Here is a 23,124-nt window from a genome sequence, read left to right as displayed (position 1 = left end):
AGTTCCACGAAAGTCGAGTTTACAACAAAAGTCACATGAGGTAGTGTCAATTCCACTAACATTAAAATCGTTGGAATCATAAAAAGTGGTATGGTAATAATGATGAAATAGAGCAAACCTAGTTTTGAACATTTTTTTGTAGATATTTATATTACTGTAAAAATAATGTCGTTCAACAATGGTTCTGTTGGGGTTGTACACACGTCACTACGATCTAAAATGCCAGAAAAGATATATGAAATGTCGCGATTATTACCACCTATGCTTGCTTTGATATAAAGCTGTTTTCAAGCCATAAAAGTCACAGCACTTGGCCTGTTTGACGGCAGCAACACTAGCGAATATTTCCCAACTATCTTTTACTGTCATAAAAGAAAAAAGTTCTAAATGAAACTAATTGGCTACTATTGTTCTTATCAATATGCCTATCGAATTAGTTTTTTATTTATTTTAGTGCATCTTAAGTTTTTTTAATTAAAGAATATGTATGATTCATAAATTTGCTGTAAAAACATTTTCTTGATACTTATGAGGCGATATAAGCATAATACAAAGATAATGTTCAGCTTGATTTATCATCAGTAAAAAGCTTTTCTATTACTCTTATGAACATTCTAATGTACTACATGTACTGTAACCGTATGTGATATAAATTGAATTGTTAACGTTAGAACCCAATGGATGTGAGCTGTAGTACACGGGAAATCTTGGATTTTAGACATTTTGTAAATGTATTTGATTTTTCTGAGTTCCATCAAAGTATCAATGAGGATTATCGTTCTTTGGAATGCAAGCATATCCATTGGTTCCCACTGCCAATTTGAGAATTTTATAAATAAAAATACGAACATTTAATAAAAAAAATCTGCAATGATTATTCAATTCGCGGGTTAAAAGAAACGATTTCACTTTCTGAATAAACGAGATCGCTAACATCCTTAAAGGGAGAAGACAAAGGAAGTATTTACGACAAGAATGAAGCTGAAGTAGTGGGCATTGTTGATGGGAAGCCTGATCCTTACACTTAAAAGCAATTAGCTAACCTTGATCCTTATCTAGAAGAAACTGCTAAGGTTCCCACCAGCGATATACACATGGAACAAAGCAAAAAAGAAATAGGAAAAACTATGAAAATAAGTGTAGAACACTTAACTAAATATATGGCATATGGCTTTGGCACAAAGAAACTATTTTTCCAGTACAAAGTTTAATGTCTAATGTCGGTTAGGGCTGCGGCTCTTAAATCAGGTGTCAAAGAAAGTACTGCTTATGCCTGGTGGATAAACTATGAAAAGGATCCAGACTCTTTTACTCTTGAAATGAAAACCAACACCCAAAACAGGCCAAATTCACATTTACAGAAAGAGAATAAGCAATGCTTAATTGAGTCTTGCGATGATGGCCTAGGCACCTACATTCAAGGCGCTGTTGAGATGCCTGCCAGCAAGTTTGCTAGTCTTGAGATCAAGAAATCAAGATTATATGAGTTTATGAATGACAATTGTAACCTTACTTTTAAGAAAGCTACTTTTTGGTCCTATGTAGAGCAAGCTCAGATACCATCCAAAAACGTTACGATTGGCTCGTCGCGTGAAATAATTCAGATATGGTTTTGCTAAAATTGGGTTTTTATTGATGAAGCTAGCTTCTATATTAACATGAAAGCGAGTATAGAATGAATTCCCAGTAGACAAATGGCAGTGGCCACTATATTATCTGTAGGTATGGTAAACTTGAGCACTCGTGTACCAAAGCAGCAGTTAGAAGTGAGGAAGATCTAGGATGATAAAAAGAGAAAAAGCCCTCTAGAAGCAAAAGGGTCAAAAGGTACAACAGTTGGCCATTATTTAAGTTTCTCAAGGGGCTTTGGATATATGAACAAGTGTGAGCCGATAAAATGTTTTTATCTGATTATGGACAACGTGCCGATCCACTTGTCAAAACAGATAGAAAAAATTATTTATAAAAGAAGCCGGGACCATAGGTACATTTATCTTTCTTCTTATTCACTGGAGCTCAATCCAATTGAACAGTTCTGATCTATTAAAAAGTGCAGTAAGTTCAGTGATGTTAAAACATCCAATTCAAGAATTATTGAAGCTAGTAAAGCGATACCTTTAGAGCATCTTTGTAATTTCGTTGAACATTTTATAAATCAATCGTTTTTTGCTTACATAAACTCCCTACATAGATATATTGTTATAACTATTACATATGACCAAAAGTGTTTGAACAATGCATATAAATCTGCTCAAATTTTTATCTCAGTCTTTTTACGAGGACTATAATGATTGAAACAGAAGGTAACAAATAGTTTAAATACAGTTACAAAAATAAAAGGTTTTTAAACCAATAAATGAATTAATAAAATTGTTTATGAGAATGTGCATATATCTTCACTACCGCGTTTTGCAATCATGCTTATAGGGTGACCAGACTTAAGTTGAAAATGATGTATTCAAAACCAGCCTTGAGGTCAGGGTAAGCAATCTTTTTTTAAATTTTCGACATTTTGATCAAATTGTAAAAAAAAATGTTGGAAAGCTTACCCTTACCAACTACCATTGGAAAGAAAGGGGGAGGAAGATACTCAATGAAGATCACGAGCAAAGTTGGCAGCCTTTCATTTCTTTATTTACTCATTACAATCACGGCTGTATTTTTCAACAAGTTGTTGTTCACCACTTCTGAATACAAATTCCCATACCCTTTTTTCACCGTTTTGTTTCAACTATGCATCACCTTTCTATTCATGACCGTATGGAGCTTATTTAATCCAACGTAATCTTGTATTTAGTGTTTACACAAAAAAACTGAACTATTGTTTCATAGGCAGTTCAGTATTGCACGTATTCCACGTTTTCGTTGGAATTCCCTGGGGGATTCTTGACAGCATTAAAAACGATGTGTGGGCCTTGATCCAGTACAACACCATCATTCCCTAGCGACCTTGACTCCTTTGGTGATCTTATCAGGTGAATTGAAGAGTGTGCTAAACGAAGTATGGTTCCTGGATGAGACAGGTTTTTGGATACAAATGGTCTGTATTCTTTTTTTTTTTTTTTTTTTTTTTTTTTTTTTTTTTTGCACTTGTGGAGCTCATATTTGTTCTTCTTTACAGATCGTTACTTCTCTAACAGGGTTTGCAGTCAATGTGGTCATGGTATTGCTCATTTTATATACATCCCCGTTAACTCTGGTTGTTACTAGCGTCAATAAGGTATACCAATGCTTGATTTACATACAAAATAATTTATTTTTATTTCTGTTAGACAATACTTCAAGCCTTTTTAGCTACATTATTATTTAGAAACCCCATGTCATTGATGGTAAGAAAAAGATGGATATAGAATCAATATACGAGAAATAACATATACAAATAGAATGTAGTTGGTATGCTTGTTTCACTCACTGGAACATGCTATTACATTTACACTAGATATAATGAATTTTATTCTTAAAATACTGCATATAACTTTTTTTTGCTTGTTTGATCAAGTCTCCCTTAGACAGTTAACGACTTTACAACATTATCCGTTGAAACGGGTTGTACAGCTTGTTGAGTAATAAAATGTTCCTGAACCATATTTTTAACGTTTTCCAAAAATCTTTCACAGCTTTCAGGATCCATGTATAAATGTACTCTTAATGATGATAAAAGCTTATCCAATCGTGACATGTTGCCAAATGATAAAGTCATATCGATTTTGCTTTAAGATGGATCAGTTTATGGTATTTTAACATGAGACTTACTTTTCATGATCTTTGTATTCTTTCAAAAGATTGAGGAATGCATCAAATACACCTTGGTTTACTTGTGTTTGTTGTTCAACTTGCTGTATACAAGCATAGGGTAATCCTTATCGATTGTTTAATAACACATTATAAATTATTTTTATAAACACACGTACGATATTGATTTGTTGTACTCCATCTCTTGCTGATATGAAGACACTGTATTTGAGATCTGTCATTTGCATACTGTTGATCATAAGGAGAAATAATGAATCCAATAAATGGTTCATCTCCAGATGCTTCATTACGAAATAAATCCTACGATTTAAATGATTAATCAAAAGGCAGCTTTGACTCCCACTTTTTTTTTTTTTTTTTTTTTTTTTTTTTTTTTTTTTTTTTTTTTTACTTGATAAGAAGTTTGATTTTCGATATCTCGAATACTTGGTTGAGGCTCAAATGTAGGGTGAGAGTGATACCAACCAACGACATCGAGCCCCTTTTGTTCAAATAATTCTCTTGCAGCCATTTCAGAAACAGGATCCATTTCGCACTTTTTATATTTGTTTAAATAATGTTCCTTTTTACTATTAGTAAGATATTACCTGTATACCAGTACTTGTACTGCGACAAGGAAATACGTATTCAACTTTTAACTTGTTTTGGCCCTCTTCATCTTTGTAAAATCTACCACCAAGTAGTCCAATAATTTCAGTATAAGCCAAATGAGCATGAAATTCCATGACAAGCTGTTATAAGAAAAAATGGTTAAAATACAGTAAGAACATGTCTTAAGTTCACTTACCAAGGCATCACTACCTATTTCTACTTTGAAAGGAGCATCTTTTGCTTGAGTATAATAGCCCACAGGAATAAGTGTGAATGGGTCATTATCGTTTCCAACACGGCCGTTATCACCATAGAAGCCTTCGCGTTTTCGAGCGTTTCGTTTAGGTCTTACTTTACCATCTTTGTGTATAAAAATTAGCTTGCAATAAAAAAGACAGAAGAAATGATAAATTACCTCGATTGGTAGAATATTCGACCTTTTCTCTGTAGCCTTCTTCCTCATCATTGTCTTCACCATAAACTTCCTCCCTATAGATGTTGAATACTTAATACTTTAAAATAAAAGCTTTTCCTTTTTCTCTTCTTTGTTTGTTACCAGTAATAACCAGGTCTTCTTTTCTTTTTATTTGCACTAAAATAAATGCTCAACATTTCGTGTATATAAAGCAATAATAAACTTTACCCATCTTCATTTTTACGAACTGGGCGCTTTCTTACAGTAGGGGTAGTGATGCAATCGACATTGATAGCCTGGATACTTTCAAGGTAACTGTGTATTCTACCTACCGCGTTCACATCACCACAATCGGCTAAATTTTTGCGACCTGCTGTCTTTGTCAGGTATCGAGGACGAGTCTCTCGCCAGCATTTCAAAATATGGTTTCTGATTCTCTTGTATCTTTCGGGTGTCTTAGCTGCTTTTCCCATGAACCATTCCGCATTTCCCTTTTTCTCATCTTCTGTAATCTCGTTCTCATCAAGTACCTTTTTTTATAAAAATAGTTACAAGTCGGTTTCATCTCGCTTTTGTTCTCTTTTTTATATATATATTTTACTTACTCGTTCATTATCATTACTAGTGTTACTAGTATTTATATTATTATTAGTATTATCCATCGTAGTGAAAAAAGCTGGACTCGGATGATTATTTTGGGAAATAGAGATTTGTGGCACCATGCTTGACGCAGGCGGTAATCGCATCGTTTCATTGGTGGGTAAATGATAACTGGCCATAGAAGACACCTGAGAGAAGGAAGGAAGTCGGATCTCTTCTTCCTATATAGAATATACGTTAAATGCATTGATATTACTTATTATTCGTAGTACCTTGCTTTGTATTTGAAATATTTGATGGGCTCGGTCTTCACATTGTAAAGCATTCCGAGTTTTGACATGATCAGCTATTATATTCCAGTTACCGTAACCGACTATTTTCTACTCATAAAGTGTGAAATTTGATATATCATTTTCTGCATTTTTTTTTTTTTTTTTTTTTTTTTACAATAGCATCTGATAAAAGCGCGTCTTCTTGAGGAGACCATCTTACATTCTCTGGATTGGGTATTTCTGATCATATAAGCATAAGTTACAGATCTTTTAAAGGTATTTGTTCTTTTTCTTTACGCTGGATGATTTCAAATTGATTCACATCAGGCTCAATAGGAGTTGGTATAGCATGTTCAGGAAGTGAAGCAACATGCGGTAAATTATCACAGCCGTAATAATATTGTTCATCTGCAATCATTTGCTGATTCTCTTCCATCTGGTTGTTAGTGTATAATATATATATAGAGAGAGAGAAAGAAAAAGAGAAAGAAAGAAAAAGAAAGGGATAAAAAAAGTTAAAATCGACTGTCAATCTTTTGTTTACATCAAAGTATGACAGATGAAAAAAATTGCTTTTTTTTAATGCTTGTTTGTATGTGTTCCTTTAAATTGGCTAATACTTCAGTTGTTATAAAGTTGAAGATGTATGACAAAACACCGTTCCTTTTAGTGATATTTAAGGTCTAAGATGATAAGTTGGTTTACATATATTTGCAGAATTAGAGCCCAGACAAACACATAACAGAACAATTCAAGTAAGATAGAACAAGCTAATGTAACAAAAATCATCGAGTGTAATTTGCCCCAAAAACATTAAACATCCTTTGCAAAATTTTAATTTCTGCATATTTTAAATAAAGTTAAAGCGTAGCCTTTACACCGTGTTATTCCTATATAACATCGAAAAAAGACTTTGCCTAAATTAGGAAAACAGTTAAAGTTAGATTCTAAAACTATAATAAATTCATTCTCTAGTAAGGCACTGAGGGGAATCCTCCTATTGTTATTGTATTATTAGCAAGTATTTGAACTCTTATGTACTAAGTTATGAGCCAATCAATACTTTAGCAACATGATTCAAACAAGTATTTCACCTTAAGCATTATCCATGTAACATGTTTAAAAAAGAAAAAGAATATAAATGGATTTGGAATTCGTTTGTTATGTATATTTGAAATACCTGTAATATAAGAAAAGAGTCGAGAGCCTTTTCGCTTTTCATTATTTTTATAGATTTTTATCTTATTTAGAAGCCCTCGCTATGCACCACAATAACAAACAACTCCAAAAATTACAGGCAGACTTAGCTGCTGCCCGTACTAATATACGCAAGCTATAACTAGTAAATACCCCTTTGCAAAATCACCTTGCTCTGAAGCTGTCGACCACGGATATCCTACTTTCCCCATATGGATGCACCGCATCTCCAACCGTTTCTTCTTTCTCTCGTAACCCTCTCGCCTCATATAAGAGCCTCTCTTCTCTATCTAAGACTGCTAAGTCTAAACGCAATACTTCACAACCTTGCCTGACTGCTATTGCCAGGCAATTTTCTTAATCTGCTAAACCAACAGGCTTTAAACTCATCCATGTAACTGTGTGACGCTGTCTCCCTCTACAACAATTGTGCTCCAACCTTCGCGGATTACACATTAATGCCCATCGAATTCTGGATATTCATTATTTAGTAGAAATACAATCGGATTCCTTATCCACATTGGTTATGAAATTCAGCTACGTTCACACTTGAGCAAATTCAACATCACAGTCTGTGACGATCTCGATCCTTTAGATCCTTCAATCACTCGCGACCCTGCTTTCGTCAATGAACCCATTGACTGTAAAGTACAACGTGCTTGTAAATCATTCCTCCATCGAATCTGCGTTGCCCTGCAGCGATTCAACACTCCCATTCACAATACTATTGCCCACTTCTTTGTCCAGTTTGGCCTTATTGACCTTGAATAATTAGCATCGTATGGACTTGCCTCACCATAAAAGTGCCGCACAGGACGCATACTTGATCAGGTATATATTCCCTGGATAAATATCCAGCGTACTCACCCAACCGCTTGCACCATTCTTTATGAACTTAATTACCTACTTTACACAAAAGATCTGCCTACGTCACTGGCTTATTTCGGGTAAAGACTCTTCGATTGGACACATTTCCTTCCTCTAACTAATGTATTTTACACCTAACCCATTATACCATAACCCCATATTGCTTTTACCATTGATCCCAAAAGGGCTTTTAACCTCCTTTTCCCTCTTTTTTTTTTATCTGCCTCGGGAGAAAGCGATATATACATTGAATATCATGCATCTAAATGAGGTTTACCTTAAATAAAATTTTCTGTTTAAACATATTACAAAAAAGCATTAACACCCTTCATTTGTTTTGATACAAAAGCTTGAATGGTCATTGCTTTATTTTCATCTTTCGTGCCAATCTATGCTTTATTCTAGCCTGCAATTTACTTTTTACATTTAAATCAGTTTGCAGAAAAAATGAACATGGTTAGTTTACTTAAATGGAAGTTGATTGTAAATGAATTTCTGATAACTATGGATATCATCATCAAGTTATTAGTTCTATTCCTTAATTCATCTTCTTGGCAATCTTCACAGCCTTTCTACAATTCAATACGATGTTATTATTCATATGGTGAAATACTTGTTTTTGTATTTTACATAAGCTTCTTATATTGATTGTGTTTATTTTTAATAAAGCATATTTAAGTGGCCTAGAATGGGTTCAAAGCTATTAGTACGTATTGGTTGCACTTGTAAGGGATGGAAGGTGTCATTATCATTAGTATCCTTTTCATCATTATTACACTAATGGAGATATAGTGTATGTCATGTATGGTAGCACACACATTCATTCTCGTATATCTCACTTTGTTAGACATTGTAGTGTACTGGTTTTAAGCTATATTGGCTTGGTTGAAGTATTGTGATGGCTTTGTATATATTGGCTTCATCATTTGCATATACTTGCATACATTGTTATATTCAGTTAATGAAACGCCAAAATTTGAAAATTATCTAGCATTGTTGGCTACAATGATCTCAAAGTTCATTAATTAATTTTGACATCATTTCAAGTCCTTTCTGCTTGTTGATATAGAATAATTAATTATTAAAAATTTGATCTTGTTGACTGTTCTTGTCAATTGCTGCCTGTCAATTTCTCCCTTTATTCCACATTTATATGTTCTCTGCTACTTATTCTTTATTTGCATGGACTGGATCTTCTATTTGAAATCATATTCTCCAACCTGAGCAAAAAACAACTTATGCCTCTTGAAAATCGCGCATTTCATATGTTGCTTTTGTTGTTATGTATTGATTATACTCCTTGAATAATTTAAAAATGATAATATAAGCATTTAATAACTGACGCTTTGTGTTTTTAATAAGCTTTAAAGATCACTTTGTCTTTTTACAATGATATTGGGATCCTTATTTACAAATTGTATAAATCACTTGCTTGTCTAAACAAACTCTTGAGCGATACATTCAAATCTTTTTGCTGGAATCGGATTCTACTTTTATATAAAAGCCTGTCTTGTAAACAAGTTGGATTGTGTGGATAATTTGGTCCACAGAAAACATAAGAAACTTAAATTTAAATGTTTCCTACTTTATTGATGGAAAACTGGTTTTATTTTTCTTTGTTGTCAAATAAGGCATTTTTTTCCTTTTCTTCCTTTTTGGCTGATTTTCCCAAACCAATTCACGTGTATTATTTACAATACGTCGGAGTTCCTTAGAGCTTAGTTAAACGCTTCAAGCAATGTATTTTAGCTGACGCACAAAAGAAATGAATGAAAAAATTCCTTACAATCCTTGCTTCTATAAACCAAAAACAAGCTCTTTTAATGGAAAGTAATAGTAAAACAAAGAGAGAAAGAGAAAAATCATGTGCTCAATAAAATCTCAAGTTTATTTTTCCGCTTTTCCTTCTTTTATCCAAAAAAAAAACCTTTTTTCTTTTTCTTTTTTTTTCTAAAAAGAAACAAGCTTTTAAGTCATTCTGTTATCATGGCCAATTTTATGTCTTTACCTTCTTTTCCATATAATGAGTATACAGATGCCTCTAAATCTGTGATATCTAGTTCAATGCAACAAGAGTAAAATTATTTATTTTTCAAGTTGAATTTGCCTAACTTATTGTATACAGTATCATGTCTGAACCAGTAACCCCACTTCCTGAAGAAAAATCATTATCTTCAACAGAAAAATCCACAGTGTCACCCAATTTAATTCGTCGAGGACATCAAATAATCCCTTCTAGACCCGAAAGCTTTACAACTACAACATTTCATTCAAATCCATCAGGTCCTGTTCGAAGAAGAAGAACAGAAACCTTTTTTTCGTTTGATATGGGCCCTACTTTCTCAGAAACAAAGCAATTTTATGAAATTTGTAATTTAGAGCAAACAAACAAGTAAATAACACTGTTGCTCATATGCTGCCAATACTTATTTTCATCCATAGTTACAAGATTCAGGTTAATGCTAAACTAGATAGAGGATTTTTTAAAGCAGAGCAAAACTGGACATGTTATCGTCGTAATTATTTTCAGGTCAGCGCTACGTTCAATGTCCAAGGCACACACTATCCTTTGCAAGGCTCTGAGATACCTTGTTTACTAAGAAAAGGGAATGAGATGGTTCGAGTCGACTATTTTTCAATTGGTATCTTTGCACGTGTAGCGAACTATGACAAAAAGATAGAGTTAGTACAACATACTCCAAAGCGAGACAAGGGACCACAGATGATTCCTCAACCACGTCCAGTACGTGCAGGTGGTAACCTTCATTTGGCCTCCATAGGCTCAAACCAAAATATTGCCACCTTTGAACGATTACAATTCAAGACAGCCACAGCAAACAATGGCAAGCGACGAGCCGCACAACAGTATTACGAGATTGTAGTTAATCTTTATGCCAACACAAACCAAGAAGAGCCCATTCGTGTCGCGAGCTGCTCATCTGCTCAGCTTGTCGTTAGAGGTCGTAGTCCGGGCCACTATGCAGACTCACACACCCGGTTTAGAAGTAGTGCTGAACATTTTTCTTCTCCGCCATACAGTTTACCCAATTCTCCCCCTCATGATGTCTATTCCCCTCCATATCCCTTGGGTCATTTCCCTCCTCCACCTCCTACGCAGTCTATGGTTTACCCTTCATCTAGTATTTATTTTCCTTCCTCTTCACCAAGCTCTACTGCTTATTTTTCAAGCGTAAGTCTATTTCCGTAACAAACCAAAACATAAGAACTTATTTTTCTAGTCTTCTGAAACCCATTCTTCTCAAGTTTATGATACCACTTATACAAAGGAGAAAAGTGAATCAGTCAAACAAACTTATTGGCCTCATCAAGACAACTTATGTCAACCTTATGAACGCCAAGAGAATTATTCAATTCAATCTTGACGCAGGTCGTCCTTTATTTTTTATACATATTCATATAACTTATTCATATCTGTTTATAATACTTATTTTTATAAAAAAAAAAAAAAAAAAAAAAAAAAAAAAAAAAAAAAGCTCACTACATAGTAAATTTAATGACTTATTTTAAAAACATACCGCCAACAAGTAGAGCTGGTTTTTGGGTTTATATTGAGTTTTGTCTGCTAAGACATCGTATAATAATGTTCTAAAGCGATACCAAAATGGTTTGAATTGCCTTCTAAGACATGTTTGATTCAAAACCTTATGAAAGACGGTTTAATGTTGTATTCAAAAAAAACCAACAATAAAAGAAGAAAAAATGCACGGAAAGACAAAGTATGTTCAACTTAAACTTCATCTTGCATTATATTTGGTGGGGATCCAACTAATGTCATTGCTAGAACTTCTTCCGACAATTGTCTTCGTAAAAATGAAGGAGGTTGGGCTATGGGTATGGGGGGCTGCTATCAATTAAATTAATACTTTTATTTCTACAATAAAACAATTTTAACATTTACCTCTTGATTTTCTTCGTCTAACACGGTCTTTTCACGTTGATGGCCACCACCGCTACCTTCTTCTTCATCTTTTTTATGCAAATGTAATTTAGTGTCAAACGCGCTATTTATATGAGTTTTACCTAAGCCAAGCATTTGTAATACTTCATCCTCTTCTACTGCTACACTGTCCTCTAAATTTGAATATGTCCTACAAAGCGGACAAGAAAATCCAGGGTAGTTTTGCTGTAACAAAGGTCTTAAACATCTGTAATGATATACATGTGAACAAGGAGCAATAAATAAAGCTTGGAAGGGTGCTATACAATAAAGACAAATGCAACATTCTTGTATGCCTTCCTTTGATTGCGTTGGGTTTAGTAATTGATGTCTAAGCTGCTGAAATGCGGCAAGATTATAGGAGCCCATCCATTCCCGACGGTTGACTTCCAAACGCATCTTGACTGCGCGATACATAGGTTCCAATCCTCCTTTGTAATCAACACCTAATTGAATAAGATCGCCATCAACAAGTTCGTGTGGCTGTATGCTTTCAGTATTGGCTGGAGTTAAGCGAACGTGATTGACAAATGTTCCACTTGAAGAACTTGTATCTTTAATATATATCTTTTTTTTTAATTTTTTATTTTTTTTACATATTAATAGACTTCCTCTCTTATTAATCTTAACATGTTACCTTTTTATCTTTCCCCAACCATATTTCTGCGTGATATCTACTGACTACTTTACTTTTAAAAGATAATCGGTCCGAGATAACTGTTCGGTCAGAATATCGGCCCAATTTAATACTAGGTCCCCCTGCTATCAATTTACGATCTACAACATCAAATACAAAGCATCGATTGGTTGATCCAACATTAGGTACAAGTCGAATACGAACAGACATATCATCATCATCTTCTTCTGTGGCTATTGTATTAGTCGCTGTGGTAGCTCTTAAACTATTAAATCTTCTGCTACTATTACTATGGACTTCTGGTGAAGGTATATGCAAGCTTCTTAAACGTCTGTTTGCACGAATTGAAGGTCCTAGTATACTATCCATGTTATGAATATCATAAAGAAACATAAAAAAGAGAGTTTAGGAAAGAGAGAGAAAGTTTATTGTTTTTACTCCCCCCCCCCTTGTTTTTATTATTTACAAAATGTTACATCAGTTAAAAGCCTAATTCTATTAAATAAGATGCATATATATAAGACTTTTGTAACTTAAATCCATCATATCGCTTTAAGTAGAGGAATATTATGATTCATTAAGTTGTATATTTGATTTTAGTTGATATAACTTTTCATTTTCCTTGCTTTTTAATAATAAACTACGTTCTATGTACCTTTACATAATTCATTCCTACCATGTTTACACTATTCTATAAAGTTGCCCGTTTAATTTTATTGACAGCAGATCAACCTCTTGAACAATAATGAGCCATATGCACTCAGCAGAATTTGTTTTACCCCTTAATAAAGGATTACAGTAATTAAGCAGTGTATATCCTAGTGATAAGAAGTGCTCAAATTAAAATACCTTTGAATTATTTCCCCTTTTTAATTGTCTACTTCTTTATGGGCACCGTTACTTGTTACATACAATCTCTCTTTATTTTTCCCAAAAGTTATTTTCTTTACATCTACTGGTAAAATAAATTCAGGGAACGAAATCAGAAGAAGAGAAAAGGTTAGTAACAAATAAAAGAGAACGGGCAACATAGAAAGTGCTATGCAATAATGAATCATTAAAAACCGACATACTTATAGCTTAAAAACCTTATGAAAGAGCTTGAAAAATTGGCAAAAAAAAGACATATTTGCCATAAAAGAGAATGAAAAATACACAAAATTAATTCAACTTTTATTATTCCTTTATAATGATGCAACCCCTTAATATTGTTCTTTCCTCTACAGATTTCGTTCACTGCAGAGATTTTTTCACGTTTTCCAAGCACAAAAACGGCACTTGGTATAGCTTTTTATTAAAATGAAAAAGAGCATGATGCAAGCTGATAACAATATACTCATCCTAGCAGTCTAAGTTACCTCCATATGAAGGAAAGAGTGTAATTGCTCTTCATAAAGCCTTAATCCTAAACTTTATGTTGAAATGGGCTAGGCGTTATGATATATAAACAACTTTTCTTTGATTTTGATAGTTTAAATCTCATTGTAAAGTTTATAAGATTTTGCACCAAGTACATTATTTATTCACTTTTAATTCAATGACCTTCTCATACTATAGTCTCCATTATCCTGCTATATTATATTCATATTCATCTTCAAGTCCTGAAAGACATAGGCATGTTTTACATGAATAACTCAATCCAAGACAGATTAGCATACGAAATAAATTGATATTATACTCTGGAGCTTTTACTACTAAATGTAGTCTTGTGTAAATAAATTCAATGTTACGGATGCTTAATCCAACGTTCTGATACCAGCTACATGAAAACAATCATTCGTGAATGATGAGATCATATTTAAAACCTTCATTCAGAGAGAGATTAATAGTATTACGTATTATAGAACTAGAGATCTCTCCACTGATTTTTTGACCCATTCAAAATCTATTTGAATATCTTGCGCAACGTTATATGGTTTTGCTGTATTTCCAAGTATATTCATACTCGCTTATTTGAAATGGTAAAATATGAAGCACTCTTTTTTATTATAAATTAAGGAAAATGTGTATTATTTCCTCATAATGTATTCAAAGCTTCAAGGGATTTAATCATTCTGTTTTTGCTTTATATCTTTATGATTACGATTATATCATCAAGACATAGTTAAGATATGCATATTTTTGATATGAAGAGTTAATTAATAAGACTGCTTATATTTCTTTTTCTCAACCTCTTTTTTTTTTTGTTAAAGATATTCAATTTTATAATGAGAAATTGGGTTAATTTATTGCAGACGTAGTAGAAAATCAACAAGGAAACATTTTATTTTTCTCTTTATAATTGATTTAATATGGTCAACTTCAGAATAATTCTCAAAGTAAAAGCTTGAAACAAATCTCAAACACACAAACTTGTGAGAGATGTTGGAAATACAAATTAGAGTTGCGTGAATAAAAAAAAATCATAAGAAGGTTTATGTACCTGTTTTACTCAGCGTTTCACAGTTAGATGCCTACCAAATTCAAGCTATAGTTTTCCTTTTTTTAGAAAAATGAAGCAATTTAACTTCCGCAAAATTTAAACTTCAAATCAATAGTAGAGTAATTGGGTAATAACATATAAGCATTTTATAGCTTAGGCTGATGGTAATTCTTATCGCTTATGTACTTGAATGTAACCAATAGGTATGAGAGAATCGGTGAAGAAGTTGAAATTTTTTACAAAATGCTTTTGTAAGTGACTAGTCAAATCCGAGGTACTTGATACTGTTCAATAAAATCCTTCTTATGCAAAAAATAGGATTGACTTTTTCAATTAACATTGCTTTTTTTTAAAAAAAAGAAAAAAAAGAAAAAAAAGAAAAAGAAAAACGTAACAGATCAACGTTTTTATAAAACGACCTTAAATTTTCTGTTGAATCGACAAAGGAGGGCAATCATTAATCGATCAAAAACAACGCATAATAGATCATGCTTTCAATTAATACAAAAAAGACTGTTGTTGTCGAGAATTCAAGAAAGAATGAGGCACCCAAAAAGATCGTTTTGTCAAAAAATGTTGATGGTAACATTTCACAATATCTAGTCGAATTTACTAAAGATTTAAAGTAAAAATAAGGTATAGAACAAATACTAATAACTATAACCATAGATATTTCTTTACGAATGTACATTCAAGTGTCAAGGTATACAGTATAGCTACGGGTACTGTTGTCAAAGTCCTTTCTCAATCACCTTCAACTGGAGGACATTCAGATAAAGTGACTTGTGTGATATTAAACTCAAAGAATCATCTCCAGCTGTATACAGATAGTTTATATGGAACGATTAAGTTATAGGATTATAATGATAACATCTAACTAAAGACATATCATATAAAATCACCCGTTAATTTTATGGTTATGTCACAAAAAACCCCAAACTATGCTTATATTACTGTGAGAACAAACGATGGTAAAGAAAAAGCAAAGTTTTGTTGTAATCGTTAATTTATACTCATTTATAGAAGAAAATGATTCAATTGTATACCATTATACCTTTGGATAAGATCCTTCAATTCATCGTATTTATTCGCTTAAAAACTATACTTCAATCGATATAAACAAGGATGGCAAGCGGCTCTCATTTGCCGGACGCTATTCAGCCTATGTCTGATATGTGAATGAAGACATGGAAAATGTGATCCCAACACAAGTTATTCAACATGTCTTTATCGAACACCTCACCGTACTTAAATTTCACCCTGACAGGCCAGTCTTGGTAGTGGGCGATCAATCGGGAAGAATTATACATATTGCAAACTACAACTCAGAGGATTCAAATGATCATATTAGATCCGTACATCACTGGCACCATTCACCTGTTCGCTGTCTATCTTTCATGGCAGTTGGCTCTTACTTGATGACTGGGGGCGAAGAAGCAGTCTTGGTTATTTGGCAACTTGAGACAGGCCACAAGCAGTTCTAGCCTAGAATGGGCGGAAGTATCGATTTCATCACAATCTCTCCTAATAATCGATTTTATTGTGTTGATTTGGATGATAACTCAATTTGTTTAGTTAACAGTATCACACAGACCATTGAACAAGTCATTCAAGACCGTCAGTATGGTAATTACTCCTTCTTCATTTAGCATAAATCGTTTCTAATGCTCTTTATAATAGCTCAAGTACATCATCCTTCAAATCCTCTTACAAATGACCTTGTGATTGAGACTCGTAACCATCACGTAGTTATGAATGAAGTTCCTGGAAGCTTACAATTTTATAATGTAAATGCAGGCAGTCATGTGATGGATTTAGAAGTGGTACCCATTAACAGTGTTGTTCGTGCTGCTGAAAAGGAGATTGTTAATACCCACGTAATGTATGTGGCCTTTTTTGTCTAATGGAGAGTGGATGGCGACGGTGGATATGTGTGATGACAAAGTGAATACATCCGAATTGTTTCTTAAGTCTTGTCAATGGGATTCAAATACCCAAAGCTACAAATTGTATACGCGTGTTGACTATCCTCATACCAAGCCTATCATCTCTCTTATCTTTAACCTTTCTTCTCGAAAAGGTCCTATGACTATTACAACAACAAAAAAAACTACCAGATATTTGAAGAACCTGATTATCTTCAGTAGTCTTTTTTTTTGTTCTTTTGTATTGAATTTTGCTTTGATTAAGATCCTAAATTGAAGTTTAGCACAATACCTTGAGAGGCTTACAGGCAAATACAATAAAAGGTATTACTGATATATAAGCTCTGTTTATGGCGTTTGTCAACCTTCATCGGCTCATTTATCTTTCCGCTTTATTCTCGCTCTGCACTTAGCCTCATCAATATGCCACAAAACCCTATCGCGGACCAGGGGGAGTTTGGCAGGGTCAAGGCCAGCCAAAGTGTTCTTCAGAATCGACACCGCTGCGGATTTTGCTCTTTAATTATGCTTGGCTCTTACACCTATACTTTAAAGAATATGCAAATAAAAAATTTAATGCGCAAAAAAACAAAAGCTGCTCTTCTCAATGATTTTAACTCTTTGTTGGTCCCCTTTTCCGAAGTTTGCCTTCTTTAACAGTTCTCTCCCCCATAGAGCTTCAAAAATACAAATCTACCTACCTCCAAAGTAACACTGAGATCACTTTAGCCAGTCGACATTCTAAGTCCTTTCCCTTTGTCGTTCTATCCTCTGCATCAATCTTATCCTCTTACTACCTATGATGTCCCTTAAACACAATCGATACATATGTTGGAGACTATGATGGTTGCCTGAAGATGCTCACTAACCTTGTCATTGGCAAACCCATTCCTTGGCAAAGCAACATGTCATCCATATCTACGTATACACCGACGACTTCATTTTCTTCATTCAATCGCTGACCTGGAGTTCCTTCGCTCGTTTGCTGTCTAAGATCGGTGGTCTTCAATACCTTGCGCCTCTCCTTTCCGCTCCCTCCTATAGTTATACGGACCCTCCCTTTATAGGTTGGCTCCACGAAACAATACTTTGATCCTTTCCTCTCCTTCATGATGTCTTTCGTTTTCTGCTCTTGAGCTTTTAAGCAATTTTTTAGCTTCTCATGCTTTGTTTACCATTAAATTTGGTCTACTCTGGACTTAAATAGAGTTTATATTTTTAAAAAAAGTCATTGAACAAATTCAATAATATCCATTTTGGCAAGATTAGCTAGTATAATAAGGAATATGCTATAGATATATCTCACTGTATGCTTAGTACATAGAAGTTGTTTTAGCAGGATAAGAGTAACGTTCTAGGATTAGAAAGGGTCCTTGGAAGTAAATCAGATGTGATTGCTTCCGATGCGGAGATACAAATGTAGTTTGAAACTTTCATTGCAAGAACTTCTCCCTCTCTCTTTTTCTTTCTTTTTTTTCGTACAAACATGATCGAGGTTTCTAAAGAATCTAGATTTTTTATACCAAACTCCTCCGGGCATCATATTAATCTATTGAATGGCATTGATAACTGCTCTATTTTTGACTTTGAAGCATCTGAAACTCAAAGTGATCACAAACCATCGGATAACAATGATACTTTGGATACCACTTCCGATAAACGCAAATATGTTTGTACAGAATCAGGATGTAGCAAAGCATTTATTTCAAGGTAAAATATAAAGAAATTAAATGTATGTGCCCTTAGAATTTCACTATGTTAGTGGCCATTTAGCAAGACATTTTCGCACACACACAGGAGAAAAAAACTTTCCGTGTATCTTTCCAGGTTGTCAGTCTCGATTTTCTCGTCAGGATAATATGATGCAGCACTACAAATCACATATGTCTACAAGATCAAAAAAAGCACCAACCAAAGCAACAAATGACGGAAAATATCCAAAACCAAAGCTCTTTTCACATCAAAAAATTCAATCTAACTCTTTTAATCAACCACTGACAATTGACCAACATCTATCAAACTATCATAATGATTTACGCATACAGACTACAACAAATCAGCCAATAAAGTACAGTATTCCCACACCCCTTTGCAACATTGCTGCATCACGTATGCTAAAACACATGAGTGGACTAGAAAGACTACCCAAGCGACTGACCCCTGCTGTGATTGATAAGGAGAAATCAGTTCAATTCACATTTTATGAACATAAGCCTTTGATAAATAGAAGAGGGTTCAATAAATATCCTTATCCTTTCACTCTTTTACATCCCAACGAACGTGTAAAAGAAGAGAAGTTACAGAATACTGTAGAGAGTAAACAAATTAAGAAAACAAGATATGAATCATCTGAAGCTTCTGAGATGGTAGAACCATCACCTTCTTTGCCAATTCATCATTCAAGTACATGTCATATTGCTTCTATTATAAGCAACCTTGATTAAACATATTCCCTCATCATTTATAAAGGAATAAATAAAATATACCACCTGATTTCTATGCCATCTTACTAGAATAATAAATTAAAACATTCAATAATAGTATTTAAATCATTAATGCATCATTTAGGGACAATTACGAAGCTTGTAAAAATAAAGTTACTTGTCCACTGAGTTAGTGTAACACGAAAACAGTAAATTTTGCTTTCCGCACTTACCCTGAATACCCTGTCAGATTCTGTATTTTGTTTTTTATTGTTACTGCTCTTTACATGAACCAAACAAGACTTTTGTTTTCTAAAAGAATTGTGCCAAGAGGACAAATACATTCTTTACGACAATTGTCTTCATTTGAATTACGATCTCGATTCCTTAACTATTTCGAGAAACAAGATCATGTCCATGTCAAAAGTGCAAGCCTTATTCCACAAAACGACAAGAGTTTACTGTTTACTAATGCAGGTAAGATCTGTTTGGAAATAATAATAATAAAACACCACTAAGGTTTCTTTTCATACAAAAAGGCATGGTTCCTTTTAAAGAATATTTCTTGAAGCCAAGCACAGCACCATTCAAGAGTGCAACCAGTGTTCAAAAATGTATGAGAGCAGGTGGAAAACACAACGATTTAGACAATGTCGGTTATACACCTCGTCACCATACCTTTTTTGAAATGTTGGGCAATTTCTCGTTTGGTCACTACACGAAAGCTGAAGCCATTGATTATGCATGGAAATTCTTGTTGAATGAGCTGAAATTACCTATTCATCGACTACGAGTGACGTACGTAGATCTATATATTTTGCAAAAAAGAAAGCACTAAAAAGAATATGCAACTTTACATTAGTGTATTGGAAGGAGATCATGAAGGATATGAGCTTTGGAAGAAGCAAGGCTTGCCTGATGACATGATTGTCAAATGTGGACCTGAAGACAACTTTTGGTCAATGGGAGAAGGCGAAGGGCCATGTGGTCCTTGCACAGAGATATTTTGGAACACTGAAGATCCATCACTCGAGGATCCTTGGTTGGAAATTTGGAATTTAGTATTTATGGAAAAATATCGAGATGCAGAGGGTAAACTATCAGATTTGCCAATCCCTTGTATCGATACTGGCATGGGATTAGAAAGAATGCTTACTGTGCTTCAGAATAAACAGAACAACTATCAAGTGGATCAGTTTAAAATATTGATTGATGGGTTAAGAGACATCTTAAAAGCAAGAGGATTAAAGGTTATATACATATATATATTATGAATTCTATACTCATCTATTCTTTATTTTAGAGCTCTGAAAGCGTCAATCCAAGCGCCCACGAAAAGATTGTGGCAGACCACTTTAGAGCAATGTGTTTCCTTATTGGCGATGGTGTCATCCCAAGGTAAAGATAAAAATATAAAAAGGAAAAAGCTTTCATTTGTTAAAAAATTGGCTTATCATGTTGTAGCAATGTTGGTCGTGGCTACGTCTTGAGACGTATCATTCGTCGTGCTCTTCGTTCAGCTAAGCAATTAGGCATTAATGGTACAAAAATAACTCATAGTTGAATGCTTGTATTAACAGTTGGCGTGATAGAATCATTTTTATCCGACTTGTATCCTTCACTTTTAAAGAGTTTTCCTCCTGATTTGTATCCAGAATTAAGCAGCCGTGCATCCTCTATTTGCAGTATCATTACCAATGAAGAAACATCGTTCTTAGCAACACTTGGTAGAGGCATGTCATTATTAGAAAATGTATTTAGTCAACCAGACCTTCAGAATGCAAAAACAATACCACCCCATATCGCTTTCCAATTATATGACACGTATGGATTTCCATTTGACCTGACGCTTATCATTGCTCGTGAAAAAGGTTGGACGGTAGATATAAAAGGTAAAGCAAAACAATTAAATGTAGTTAGCTGGCTATGATCTAAAAGCACAAAAGCGGTAGAGAAACTACAAGAGAAGCAAAAACTGGCAGGAAGAGAGTCTTGGAAATCGGATAGCATCGCGAATAAAACAAAACTTTCTGGTAAATGCACTATTAAAGAAAAAGGTGAATTAGGTTGCTAAAGAATGTGTACTTAGAATGGAGACATTTGAATATCAAGCCTCAATTTACAGGTTATGACCATAGTTTATTGCATCAGCATTCTAAAATCCTTGCGGTTGAGCCTTCAAAAAAAGGAAATGAAATTTACTTGGCCATTGATCCCTGCCCATTTTATGGGCTAGGAGGTGGTCAAGTGCCTGATCAAGGAATAATTACTCTTGCCAATAAAAGCGAGTGGCAAGTAACGGATGTTGTGCAACCTTATGAGGGAGGAATTGCTCTATGTATAGCACCAATAAATAAGGAGAATGCAAAACAGGATTTAAAGTTTTTACAAGAAGGTCAACTTGTTGAAGCTAAGGTAGACATTCAGCGAAGAGAAGGCGTAGAGATTCATCATACCGCTACCCATCTTTTGAACGCTGGATTGCGAAAAATACTCCATTCAGATGATATCGTTCAAGCAGGATCAACGGTTGAGCCCACCAAGCTAAGGTTCGACTTCACGTACGGAAAGCCTTTGAAACCTAAAGAATTAAGTGAGATTGAAAACTGGATTAACGACGTTGCTCTGCGTGGTGCTAAGACCCAAGTTAAGGTATTTTTTTTTTCTTTTTTTCTTAAAAAAAAAGCTTATATGTTATAGCATATGCAACTGATGGATGCTGTTAATTCGGGTGCTGTGGCTGCATTTACTGAAAAGTATGGCGAAACAGTTAGAGTAATTGATGTACCTGGCATCAGTAAAGAGCTTTGTGGAGGGACACATGTAGATGATATTCGAAAACTATATCCATTCAAAATTTTAAATGAAACCTCTGTCGCAGCAGGTAAAAAAAGTCGATAATTTTTTTAATCGAAAGCTCTTCTCACCAATTATATGCCAGGTACAAGAAGAATTGAGGCGGTAGCTGGAACGTCGTGTATAAAATGGCATAGAAAGACATATTCACCTATTCCTGATGCTTTGAAATTATTAAGAGTATGTTTTGTTTAAATCGAACAAAAAATGTTAAGAATCATTTTTAGGCGAATGAAACAAAAGACATGGTTGGAAAACTAGAAAAATTATTGCAGAATACGAAAGACCTTCAAAAGCGTATTGACTTTATGACTGAAAAATTAGCCTCAGCAGGAGAATCCGTTAACAAACCAATAGAATCTAAAATAAAAGGTAAAGCAAGTAAGAAATACATACACAAAGTAACAATGATCGTATTATAGATATTGATGTCAAAATTCATTTAATCGATTCGGATTTGGATGCAAGCTTTATGCAAAAACGCGCTAATATATTGAAACAAAAGCAGCCAGAATCTGTTCATGTCTTGTTAAATGGAAATACCATTTTAGTATCTTTGAATGGATCAGAGATAAAGACAGAAACAGCTAATTCGGTAAGAGAAAAACTAGTTGAAATGGTTTTGGTTTTATTAAAAATATTCCATATAGGTTTTAAGGCAGTTACTGAAACATATTAAAGGTGGTGGTGGAGGACAAAAAGAAATGGCACAAGGTCATTTAGCGGAACCAGTGAAGAGTGAGCAAGATATTGTTTCTAAAATTTTGCCAGCTTTTAAAAAATGTACTTAAAATACCCTCTCACATGCTTATTTTGTAGAATAATAATAAACAAATGTTCATTGAGCAGTATCCTTCGTGTAAAAATGTAATCTTTTTATCTTTTGCACCCATTTTCTTACATTCAAGTATGTCATTGATGCTAATATAGTTCCATGTTCATATTACTGCCGCGTGCCCGTATCAATTACTCACACAATAGAAGTATACAATTAAAATCCAATATGCTATATGATAAGCATAAAATACTTTTTTCAATCACTTCGTTAGCTTTTTTCCTTTTATTACGATGTGTTTCATCAAAACTCGTCAAAAGCTTTTATATCATGTATTTAAATTCAGGTACAACCTAGTATCTAGCTACTTGGTTACGTATTCAGTATCAATTTGTAAGTTAATAACAATGACATAATAATACAGTTCTAGTAA

At 34.0% G+C, this 23,124-nt stretch overlaps 9 protein-coding genes across 9 annotated transcripts; 6 read left to right on the top strand and 3 right to left on the bottom strand.

The window, feature by feature from the left end:
- Positions 1–1,217: 1,217 nt before the first annotated feature.
- RO3G_06373 (uncharacterized protein) lies at positions 1,218–1,619 on the top strand (the record flags this gene model as incomplete). Its single annotated transcript, XM_067660963.1, has 1 exon — positions 1,218–1,619. The coding sequence occupies one exon, from the start codon at positions 1,218–1,220 to the stop codon at positions 1,617–1,619; it is 402 nt and encodes a 133-aa protein (XP_067517064.1).
- Positions 1,620–3,505: 1,886 nt separating this feature from the next.
- On the bottom strand, positions 3,506–6,049 carry RO3G_06372 (uncharacterized protein; the record flags this gene model as incomplete). Its single annotated transcript, XM_067660962.1, has 11 exons — positions 3,506–3,710; positions 3,754–3,859; positions 3,912–4,053; positions 4,145–4,288; positions 4,341–4,484; positions 4,541–4,704; positions 4,760–4,833; positions 4,988–5,289; positions 5,365–5,580; positions 5,632–5,732; positions 5,929–6,049. 11 exons carry the CDS (start codon positions 6,047–6,049, stop codon positions 3,506–3,508), a joined length of 1,719 nt encoding a protein of 572 aa, XP_067517063.1.
- Positions 6,050–9,681: 3,632 nt separating this feature from the next.
- Positions 9,682–11,078, top strand: RO3G_06371 (uncharacterized protein; the record flags this gene model as incomplete). Its single annotated transcript, XM_067660961.1, has 4 exons — positions 9,682–9,770; positions 9,821–10,087; positions 10,138–10,885; positions 10,935–11,078. 4 exons carry the CDS (start codon positions 9,682–9,684, stop codon positions 11,076–11,078), a joined length of 1,248 nt encoding a protein of 415 aa, XP_067517062.1.
- A 365-nt stretch (positions 11,079–11,443) lies between these two features.
- On the bottom strand, positions 11,444–12,500 carry RO3G_06370 (uncharacterized protein; the record flags this gene model as incomplete). Its single annotated transcript, XM_067660960.1, has 4 exons — positions 11,444–11,560; positions 11,615–11,682; positions 11,737–12,207; positions 12,344–12,500. The coding sequence occupies 4 exons, from the start codon at positions 12,498–12,500 to the stop codon at positions 11,444–11,446; spliced, it is 813 nt and encodes a 270-aa protein (XP_067517061.1).
- Positions 12,501–15,200: 2,700 nt separating this feature from the next.
- Positions 15,201–15,568, top strand: RO3G_06369 (uncharacterized protein; the record flags this gene model as incomplete). The annotated part of the gene is made up of 2 exons (XM_067660959.1): positions 15,201–15,337; positions 15,382–15,568. 2 exons carry the CDS (start codon positions 15,201–15,203, stop codon positions 15,566–15,568), a joined length of 324 nt encoding a protein of 107 aa, XP_067517060.1.
- A 634-nt stretch (positions 15,569–16,202) lies between these two features.
- RO3G_06368 (uncharacterized protein) lies at positions 16,203–16,616 on the top strand (the record flags this gene model as incomplete). Its single annotated transcript, XM_067660958.1, has 2 exons — positions 16,203–16,338; positions 16,393–16,616. The coding sequence occupies 2 exons, from the start codon at positions 16,203–16,205 to the stop codon at positions 16,614–16,616; spliced, it is 360 nt and encodes a 119-aa protein (XP_067517059.1).
- Positions 16,617–17,156: 540 nt separating this feature from the next.
- Positions 17,157–17,748, bottom strand: RO3G_06367 (uncharacterized protein; the record flags this gene model as incomplete). The annotated part of the gene is made up of 2 exons (XM_067660957.1): positions 17,157–17,184; positions 17,507–17,748. The coding sequence occupies 2 exons, from the start codon at positions 17,746–17,748 to the stop codon at positions 17,157–17,159; spliced, it is 270 nt and encodes an 89-aa protein (XP_067517058.1).
- Positions 17,749–18,123: 375 nt separating this feature from the next.
- Positions 18,124–19,081, top strand: RO3G_06366 (uncharacterized protein; the record flags this gene model as incomplete). Its single annotated transcript, XM_067660956.1, has 2 exons — positions 18,124–18,347; positions 18,400–19,081. The coding sequence occupies 2 exons, from the start codon at positions 18,124–18,126 to the stop codon at positions 19,079–19,081; spliced, it is 906 nt and encodes a 301-aa protein (XP_067517057.1).
- A 266-nt stretch (positions 19,082–19,347) lies between these two features.
- RO3G_06365 (alanyl-tRNA synthetase) lies at positions 19,348–22,707 on the top strand (the record flags this gene model as incomplete). The annotated part of the gene is made up of 12 exons (XM_067660955.1): positions 19,348–19,537; positions 19,600–19,858; positions 19,923–20,310; positions 20,364–20,458; positions 20,525–20,601; positions 20,653–20,952; positions 21,150–21,712; positions 21,761–21,944; positions 22,002–22,096; positions 22,144–22,297; positions 22,339–22,511; positions 22,567–22,707. The coding sequence occupies 12 exons, from the start codon at positions 19,348–19,350 to the stop codon at positions 22,705–22,707; spliced, it is 2,619 nt and encodes an 872-aa protein (XP_067517056.1).
- Between the last annotated feature and the right edge of the window lie 417 nt (positions 22,708–23,124).

The sequence above is a fragment of the Rhizopus delemar genome, genomic scaffold (genome assembly GCF_000149305.1).
Source record: "Rhizopus delemar RA 99-880 supercont3.4 genomic scaffold, whole genome shotgun sequence".
Lineage (NCBI taxonomy): Eukaryota > Fungi > Mucoromycota > Mucoromycetes > Mucorales > Rhizopodaceae > Rhizopus > Rhizopus delemar.
This window is presented reverse-complemented; position numbering and strand designations above follow the sequence as displayed.